Source organism: Eriocheir sinensis, chromosome 31 (assembly GCF_024679095.1).
Source record: "Eriocheir sinensis breed Jianghai 21 chromosome 31, ASM2467909v1, whole genome shotgun sequence".
NCBI classification, from domain to species: Eukaryota; Metazoa; Arthropoda; class Malacostraca; order Decapoda; family Varunidae; genus Eriocheir; species Eriocheir sinensis.
The window spans coordinates 10131241-10141240 of record NC_066539.1 but is presented as its reverse complement, the minus strand read 5'-3'; the positions used below and the strand labels follow the sequence as shown (position 1 = coordinate 10141240).

Sequence of the window (10000 nt, the reverse complement as noted above, 5' to 3'; positions counted from 1 at the left end):
AAGGAAATACAGACGGATGACTGAAGGGTATTCCAGAGTTTACCAACAAAAGGAATGGAAAAATGCTGCTGCTGCTCAACTCTTGCATAAAGGATTTAGATTGCATAGAGAAGAAAGACTGAAGATGCTGGTTAACTCTTGCACAAAGGATTTAGATCGCATAGGGATAAAAGAGTGAATATGCTGATTAACTTTTGCATAAGGGATTTGGATAGTATAGGAATGAAGAAATGAAGATGCTGATTAACTCTTGCATAAGGGATTTAGACAGTACAAGGCTGAAAGAGTGGAGGCGCTAACTAACTCTTGCATAAGGGATCTGGATAGTATAATGATTAAAAAAAGATAATGGTTAACTCTTGCATAAGGGATTTAGACAGCACAGGGATGAAAGAGTGGAAATGTTGTTTAACTCTTGCATAAGGGATTTGGATAGTATAGTGATGAAAGAATGAAAATGCTAGTTAAATCTTGCATAAGGGATTTGGACAGCATAGGGACGAAAAAGTGAAGATGCTGGTTAACTATTGCATAAGGGATTTGGGTAGCATAGGAATGAAAAAAATGAAGATGCTTGTTAACTCATGCATAAGGGATGTGGACAGCAGAGGGATGGAAGAGTGAAAATGCTGGTTAATTCTTGCATAAGGGATTTGGACAGCATAAGGATGAAAGAATGAAGATGCTGGTTAACTTTTGAGTAATGGGTTGGGGCAGCGCAGGTATGAAGGATTGGAGATGCTGGTTAATTCTTGCATAAGGTATTTGGATAGCATACGGATAAAAAGTGGAGATACTGAATGCTGTTCAGCTCTTGCATAAGGGGGTAGGAGAGCATAGGAATGAAAGAGTGGAGGTGCTGGTTAACTCCTGCATAAAATATTTGGATAGTATAGGGATGAAAGAATGTAGATGCTGGTTAATTATTGGACAGCACAGGGATGGACGAGAGTAGAAATGATGATGTAATGGGGAAATGAGTCGAAAAGTAAGCAGGAGAGAGAGAGAGAGAAAATCTATATACACCTCCATCCTTCATTAAACAAAACGACCCCATAAAGAGAAAACCCAACTAGACCATCTTCAGAGAGCTCCCCCTTAATAATCCCCAACCTTGCTTACCGTTACCTGCTTTTCCATGCTTCCCCTCTTCTCCCCCAGGTAAGGCCGTGCTCCTGGAGTGGGCTAAGTACCGCTGGGGGGTGTTTGACGAGCTGGGTTACCCTGGGGACCCCCTCTTCCCCCTCTTTCACACGGCCAAGGAGGGGCGCGTCTTCCCTACTCATTGCGCTAACCAGTTGGTGAGAGGAAGGATGATGTAAGTATTGGGAGGAGGAGGAGGAGGATGTTGATAAGTAGAGTTGAAGATAAAAATAATACTGACACTAATAATAATACTTCTCCTTCCTTTCTATTTCTGCTTCCTCTCCTTTTTTTCTTTTTCTTTTTTTATTTTCTTCTTCTTCTTCTTCTTCTTCTTCTTCTTCTTCTTCTTCCTTATCTCCCCTCTCACTCATATCCTCTTTATCCCTTTTTACCTCTTTGCACCTCCTCCTCCTCCTCCTCCTCTTCTTTTATCTTCTCTTCCTCTCTTATTCTAACTTCCTTCCTATATTATTTTTTTCTTTCTCTTCTCTTCTTCCTTTTGCCACCACCACCACCACCACTACTGCTTCTACTACTACTACTACTACTACTACTACTACTACTACTACTACTACTACTACTACTACTCTACTACTACTACCACCACAGAGACAAGAAGGGTCGGACCGCCTGTGGGGTGACGCGAACAGGTGCCCCGGATAAGGACTGTCGCTTCGTGCCATATAGCGAGCAGAGTGCCACCTCCTCCCTGCTTTCCTACCCTCTGCTGAAAAGTGACCAGGTGGGTGATTAGGAGGAGGGTGGGGTGTGGGGATATGTGAGTAAGGGTATGTATGCATAGTATGGGACTACGATATTTGCACACACACACTCATTCTCTCTCTCTCTCTCTCTCTCTCTCTCTCTCTCTCTCTCTCTCTCTCTCTCTCTCTCCGTCTTTCTTCCTTTCTTTTCTTCTCTCTATCTTTCTTGCTTCCTTTCTTCCTTTCTTTTCCTTTCTTTCTTTCCTTCTTTCTTTTTTCTTTCTATTCTCTCTCTCTCTCTCTCTCTCTCTCTCTCTCTCTCTCTCTCTCTCTCTCTCTCTTCCCCCCCCTCCCTTACACATGACCCCACCACACACACACTCACTACCCTCACTCCCTCTCCCTTTCACTCTCTTACACATTCCCACACACATCCTCTCCCTGTATCTCCCTTACCAATCCCCCCCCCCCCCCACACACACACTCACCATCTCCCTCCTTCCTCTCCCTTCGTCAGCTGGTGGATTTCTGCGGAGGCACAGGAAGGGAGCATGACCCGGACGCCCCCACCAAGCAGAATGCCTTCTGCGACAAGAGACCGGCCTGGGACATCATAGGCGCCCACGCTGACTTTAGAGACGGCAAGTAAGGGAAAGAGTTGGTAAGACTGGATCTACTCTTTCTGAAACTGTGCTGGTGTGTGTGTGTGTGTGTGTTTGTCTTTCCTTCGTTCTTTCCTTCCTTCCTTCCCTTCCTTCCTTCCTTCCTTCCTTCACTCATTCATTCATTTCTTTTTTCCTTCCTTTCTCCCTTCTGTTTTTTCTTCTTTTTATCTACATATCAATCTATTTATCCTTCTCTCTTTATCTATCAACCCTTCGATCGATTCCTTATTTTAACTATTGCTGCCACGCTGCGACTCACCTTCCTCATGTCATTTCCCCGCAGCAATCCTTCCACCGAAAGGTCAAAATGCTACCACCCTGCAACTCACTCTTCTCCACGTCATTTCCCCGCAGTAACCCTCCCACCGACATGCTACCACCCTGGAACTCACTCTTCTTAACTTCATTTCCCCGCAGTAACCCGCCCACCGACATGCTACCACCCTGGAACTCACTCTTCTTAACTTCATTTCCCCGCAGTAACCCTCCCACCGACATGCTACCACCCTGGAACTCACTCTTCTTAACTTCATTTCCCCGCACTAACCCTCCCACCGACATGCTACCACCCTGGAACTCACTCTTCTTAACTTCATTTCCCCGCACTAACCCTCCCACCGATATGCTACCACCTTGGACCTCACTCTTCTCCACTTCATTTCCCCGCACTAACCCTCCCACCGATATGCTACCACCCTGGAACTCACTCTTCTCCACTTCATTTCCCCGCAGTAACCCTCCCACCGACATGCTACCACCCTGGAACTCACTCTTCTTAACTTCATTTCCCCGCAGTAACCCTCCCACCGACATGCTACCACCCTGGAACTCACTCTTCTCCACGTCATTTCCCCGCAGTAACCCGCCCACCGAGAGTTTTGGACCCATGACAGTGAGGATTGTACAGCAAGCCGACGCACATTACGCCCTTGTTCTGGACTACTCCGGCTCCATGAATGACCATTACCGGGTCCACAAGCTTAGGCGAACGGCTCGACGCTGGTTACTGCATGAAGTGGCCGCTGGGAGTCACGTAGCCATTATTAACTTCAGGTAAGGAGAGAAAATTTAATAGAAGGGAAGGTTGGTTAAGGTAAGGTAAGGTATGGCAGGTAGATAGGACGTTTACCTGTGTAGTTCTGGGCATTTTCAGGGGTATTTCTATGACCCTGGTAGTAGTTTGACCGTTCTTCTGTACCATGAGCCTAAAAAAAACTCATTAGAATCCGACTGATATCCTTTTAGACCTTTGGAAATAGTTGATGTGAGGAGTGGACGCATCTGATAATACCGACCTAACACACTCTCTCTCTCTCTCTCTCTCTCTCTTCCCCCCCCACCCCCCCAGCAAGAAAGCCAAGCTGGTTCACAGACTGACCCGTATCACTGACGCCGACTCTCGTAAGGCGCTCGCTGACGCTATCGAGACGAGGGCTGACGGCGGGACCAGCATCGGGGCGGGGCTCTCCGTGGCGGCCAGGACGGTGGGTGTGGGGAGGGGGAAGGGGGGATCTGTCTGTCTATCTATATTATATCTATTCTATATCTCTATTTTACTTGTCTGTATTACCAGTCTCTACTAACTCTCTCTCTCTCTCTCTCTCTCTCTCTCTCTATGTAAATCTCTCTCAGGTGTTAAAAGGTAAGAGTAACCCCGTCATCCTCCTCATCACGGACGGCGCCGAGAACGAGAATCCAAGAATTGACGACGTGTTGGCAGAAGTGGAGCGTTCGGGAGCCAGAGTTATCACGGTGGCGTTCGGGTGAGTGTCCTTTTCTTTTTTGTCTATAACTTTGTTTCTGTGTATGGTAGAGAGTTGCGATTTAGTCGGCTAGTAGATTCATTCTTCTTACGGAAAACAGCTCAAGGTCAATAAACAAAGAAAAAACAAAAAGCAAGCTAATCACTGTTCCTGCCTACGACTTGAGGAGAGTATCAAGACACCTCCTCGCCCGGAATTGACCCCTTTTGGCCTCCTTCTCTTTTTCTTTTCCCGGAGCAGCGTTTAGCGGGATTTTGTTTTTGTTTTTTGCCCTTGAGCTGTCTCCCTTGCTGTAAAAAAAAAGTCAGATAGAGAAGCAACACTCCGGATGAGTTTGGGAGGTAGAGGACTGCCCCAACCCCTTCCTCCTCTTCCCACACCACCATCACACTACCCCCTTCCCCCCTCCTCACAACGCCACCCTCACCACTACCCCCACTACCACCCCCTCAACCCCCAAACCCCTCCTCCTTCCCTTCCACACTCCTTATCCTATTTTTCTCCATCTCTCTTCCTCTTTTCACAATTCTCCTCTTCTCATCCTTCTCTCCTTTTCTGCCCTATGCGTTCTTACATATACTAACTAATCTCATATTTTTCCTCCTCCTCCTCCTCCTCCTCCAACTCCTCCTCCTCCCTCATCCCCCCCCACCTCCACCACCACCACAGCGCCGAGGCAGACCCCAAACTCGAGAAGGTGGCGGAGGTATCAGGCGGCAAAACCTTCACTGTGAACGACGTCGACGAGGGACAGATGCTTGAGGACGCTTTCCACGGGGCACTCACCTTCCAGCCCCCGCCCCCCCTGGCCCTCCAAACTGTGACGGTAAGTACTGGAGGAACAGGAGGAGGAGGAGGAGGAGAGTGGAAAAAAAGGAGAGGAAAAGGAGGAGAGAAGGAAGTGAAGGAAACGTAGAGAAAGAGGAGCAGGAAGAGGGAAGGAAAGAAGGCAAATAGGAAATAAGGAGGAGGAGGTGGAGTAGGAGGAGGAAGGGGAATAGATGTAATAATAATAATAATAATAATAATAATAATAATAATAATAATAATAATAATAATAATAATAATAATAATAATAATAATAATAATAATATACGGTTTATTCAAGTACAGCAGCGTCAGGCTGAAAATTTACATTTTAGAAATACATTCAAGTAAATTTCACTAGCGAGAACAAGTACAAAAAGAGAAGGGGGTTGGAAAACGGGTATAAATGGGTGCCTATTACACAAAATGATCTTGATTTAACCTTTTAAAAGTAGTGAAGTATATTAAGAAAAATTATATATTGATAAATTAACTGTATTTGTATATAATGTCATCTGTCCTATGTAATATATAGTAATGTTACTTTCCACCACCACCACCACCACCACCGCCACTACTACTACTACTTCTACTACTACTACTGCTACTACTACCACTGGAACTACTACTACAGATACACGAAGAAGAGTTTCAGGAGAATGGGACAGAAGCCTCCTCTTCCTTCCACGTCGATTTCACCGTCGGAAGAAATTTGACTTTAAGATTGGAAACGGGAGTCCAGGTAAGGTGGAGGGGGGGCGAAGGGGGAGGCTGTGTATGGGAGGGAGGTAGGGGAGAAGGGGAGGGAGTTGGGGGCTGTGGGGTTGGGGAAGGAGGATACTGTGTGGAGGGGGGTATGGGAATGTGTGGGTGCGCGTGAGTTTGTATCTTTGGGGGAAAGATTTTAAGGTAGACAGACATGTTCTCGTCTTTCTAAAACCGTGTTATGTGTATGTGGGGGGAAGGGAGAGGGGGGTTAGTGTGGAGAGAGAGAGAGAGAGAGAGAGAGAGAGAGAGAGAGAGAGAGAGAGAGAGAGAGAGAGAGAGAGAGAGAGAGAGAGAGAGAGAGAGAGAGAGAGAGAGAGAGAGAGAGAGAGAGAGTCTACGGGGAAAAGGCTTCAAGCTAGATAGATATGTTCTCCTCTTCCTAAAACCGTGCTATGTGGATAAGTGTGGGGTAGGGGAAGGGGGGGTTAGTGTGGAAGGTTGTGGGGAGTGTGGGGTTAGTGTGTGTGTGTGTGTGTGTGTGTGTGTGTGTGTGTGTGTGTGTGTGTGAGTGTGTGTGTGTGTGTGTGTGTGTGTGAGTGAAAATTATATATATGACTGATTATTCGTTTTCTCTCTCTCCCTCTCTCTTTTCTTCTTCCTTTACCTTCCTTTCCCTTCTCTTCTCCCTTCCCTGTTTTTCTCCTTCCTTCTCTTCTATTTCCATCTCTGTTTATCTCTTTTTCTCTTCCATCTTCTTTCTCTTAATCTCTGTTCTTTCTCTCATTTTCTTTTTCTCTCTTCCCCTTATCCTCCATCTCCTTTCTTTCTCCTTCCTCTCCTCTTCCTTTCCCCTTTTCTCCTCCCTCTCCACCCACTCCCCTCCCTTCCCCCGTTCCCCTCCATCTCATTCTCAACGTCCCCCTAATTCCATCCTCATCCTCACCCTTTCCCCTCTTTATGCCCCACACCCCCCGTCCCCCCAGGCGCACCGGTCCTCCCCCAGCCTCACGCACCCCAAGGTCACCTCCGCCCCCGTGCTAATCGGCCCGTCGGGAAGGGAATACAGGGATGCAAGCTTTGACCCGGACTCTTCAACTTGGACTCTCGTTGTACCGCAGGCAGAGGTGAGAGAGAGAGAGAGAGAGAGAGAGAGAGAGAGAGAGAGAGAGAGAGAGAGAGAGAGAGAGAGAGAGAGAGAGAGAGAGAGAGAGAGAGAGAGAGAGAGAGAGAGAGAGAGAGAGAGAGAGAGAGAGAGAGAGAGAGAGAGAGAGAGAGAGAGAGAGAGAGAGAGAGAGAGAGAGAGAGAGAGAGAGCGAGAGGGGGTAAGGGATGGAAAGGTAGGGGAGAGAATGAGAGAAATGGATGTCAAGAGAGAGAGAGAGAGAGAGAGAGAGAGAGAGAGAGAGAGAGAGAGAGAGAGAAATTAAGGGTAAAATGTATTCCATTAACTTTTTTCCCCTTCCATTCCCTCCCCTAAAAATGGGCACAAACTGGATCAGACCCGCGTACTATCACATAAACATCCCTTACAAACTGGAACCAAAAAGCATTCAAATACATAAAGTGGCAGATAAACATGTAAGCAAAGAAACATCAGTGAATTAGTGGTGTGATAAGCTTGTTGGTTTTTGTTTCCATTTACTGTGTATAAAAATATATTAGTATTTATGAAATAGTTCTACCACATCAGAGAGTGGACGGTAATAAAAAACGATACCGTCATAATGGATAAGACGTGGCCTGAAGGGAGTAACTGGCGGTGGGCGTGAGCTCTTACCCGGGTATCCGCCACATTGCCGACGAGTGCGGCGACCTCACCTCACCCCACAGGATCGGCGGCCCATGTCAGCTCCACCAATTCTACCTCCATGGCATCAATCAAGGGAGTCAAAACCGCGTACAAATTAGATCGGAAACACGTACTAATATATAAACGCAACCCAGGCCATAGACAAACCCGCGTACTAAATGGAACAAAAAGGGTACTAACACATAAACACAACCCGTCACATATACAAGCCCGCGTACTAAATGGAACAAAAACGGGTACTAACAAACACCACCCGGTACATATACAAACCCGCGTACTAAATGGAACAAAAAAGGGTACAAACACATAAACACAACCCGTCACATAGACAAACCCGCGTACTAAATGGAACAAGAAAAGGGTACTAACATATAAACACAACCCGTCTCATAGACAAACCCGCGTACTAAATGGAACAAAAACGGGTACTAACACAAACACAACCCGGCACATAGACAAACCTGCGTGCAAACTGAAACAAAGACGCGTACTAATACATAAACAAACGTAATTTTTCCCCATATTATCAACAGGTTGGAATATGGCGTTGGTGGGTTGGCTTGTCGGGGGATCGAGATAACTTTGTTCGAGCCCGTGTGACCAGTCTGCCCAAAAATCCGGACGTCCAGCCTATAACTACGAGAGCCTGGGTGAGTGGTGGTAGTAGTAGTAGTAGTAGTAGAAGTAGTAGCAGTAGTAACAGGTGCAGTAGTAAAAGTAGTAATAGTAGTAGTAGTAGTAAGGGTGATGAGAGAAGTAGTAATAAGAGGAAGACGACGACGATTAGGAGAAAAAGGAGAAAGAGGAGGAGGAGGAGGAGGTGGACAGTGATAAAACCAACATTAACGATAAATCAACACAACAACAAGAATAACAAAAAACAAAAAAACAAATGTCAATAACAAACTAATGCTGAAAAAAAAAGCACCACCACCACTAATGACCCCCCCAATTTGCAGGTGAGCGGACCCAGAGAGGTAAACGCCAGCGTGGACCGAGTCATAATATTTGCCGAGGTGAAGCAAGGACACAGCCCAGTGGTGCAGGCCGATGTGAGGTGAGGGGGGAAGGGAGGGGGAAGGGGGGAGAGGAGGAGGAGGGGGAAAAAGGGAAGGAGGAGAAAGAGAAAGAAAGAAAGAAAGAAAAAGACACACAGTTAGATAGATAGGTGTAAAAAAATAAAAGAAATAGAGAAATAAAGAAAGAAAAAAAAGGAAGGGGGAAGGGGAAGGGAGGGAGAGGGAGAGAGATGGGAGGGATGGAGAGAGTGTAGGGGGAGTTAAATAGGAGGAAAGCAAGAAGGAGAGAGAGAGAGAGAGAGATTTACATAGAGATTTACATAGAAAATCAGACCACACAGACCCCATGGTCCAGACTTGGTGGTCTGTCCTTAAACCTAAGTGATTTTACATTAATCAGAAGACTCCAAAACGTTGCATTTCTACTCTAGTTGATATTAAGTTGAAGGAAGTGACGGTCGAGCTTATTTTTGAAGGAGTCAATCGTGTTACACTGGACCACTGACGGTGGAAGCTTATTCCATTCTCGCACTACAACGTTGGTGAAGAAAAATTTGGTGCACTCTGAATTTACTTGTCTACATCTGAGTTTTACGCCATTGTTCCTCGTGCGCAAAGTGTCATCGATCATAAACAATGTTGATCTGTCTACATTCGTGAAACCATTAAGTATTTTAAAACATTCGATCAGTTTTCCTCGGAGGCGACGTTTCTCAAGAGAGAACATGTTAAGGGTAGAAAGCCTTTCTTCGTAGGATTTGTTGCGCAAGGAAGGGATCATTTTCGTTGCCCGACGCTGTACACCTTCTAATTTAGCAATGTCCTTTGCATGGTGGGGAGACCAAAACTGTATCGCATATTCCAAGTGGGGTCTGACTAAACTGTTGTAGAGCGGGAGTATTACATCTTTATTCTTGAATACAAGGTTTCTTTTAATGAAGCCCAACATTCTGTTCGCTTTATTTGCTGCATCGATGCATTGCTGTGAGAATTTGAGGTTTGACGCGATTTTGACCCCCAAGTCTTTGACGCATTGAACGCTTTTGAGTTTAACGCCGCGCATTTCGTATTCGAACTTCTTATTCCTCGTTCCAACTTGAAGGACCTGGCACTTGTCTACGTTAAAGGGCATCTCCCATCTGTCCGACCAAGCTGAAATTTTGTGCAAATCCTCTTGGAGGCTTTGCCTGTCTTCGTCAGTGAGAACCGAGTTGCCAATCTTTGTGTCGTCTGCAAATTTACTAATGCGGTTATTGAGTCCAACATCCACGTCGTTGATGTAAATAATGAAGAGCACTGGGCCAGGACCGAGCCCTGAGGGACGCCACTAGTGACAGGCGCCCACTCTGAGTTAAATCCGTCGATCACTACTCTTTGT

The 10000-nt window shown here is 46.1% G+C and overlaps 2 protein-coding genes across 2 annotated transcripts in view; both read left to right on the top strand.

The window, feature by feature from the left end:
* Positions 1-10000, top strand: part of LOC127005901 (ras-related protein Rab-40C-like) — a 52119-nt gene that overhangs the window by 32634 nt on the left and 9485 nt on the right. The gene's annotated exons all lie outside the window — the stretch shown is intronic.
* Positions 1-10000, top strand: part of LOC127005900 (calcium-activated chloride channel regulator 1-like) — a 21684-nt gene that overhangs the window by 6263 nt on the left and 5421 nt on the right. Inside the window, exons 5-15 of the mRNA XM_050875253.1 lie at positions 1162-1318; positions 1756-1888; positions 2368-2495; positions 3374-3568; positions 3864-3999; positions 4148-4278; positions 4948-5104; positions 5720-5827; positions 6777-6917; positions 8137-8253; positions 8563-8660. Of these exons, the coding sequence (XP_050731210.1) occupies positions 1162-1318; positions 1756-1888; positions 2368-2495; positions 3374-3568; positions 3864-3999; positions 4148-4278; positions 4948-5104; positions 5720-5827; positions 6777-6917; positions 8137-8253; positions 8563-8660 (1501 nt within the window). The remainder of the gene's footprint in view (positions 1-1161; positions 1319-1755; positions 1889-2367; positions 2496-3373; positions 3569-3863; positions 4000-4147; positions 4279-4947; positions 5105-5719; positions 5828-6776; positions 6918-8136; positions 8254-8562; positions 8661-10000) is intronic.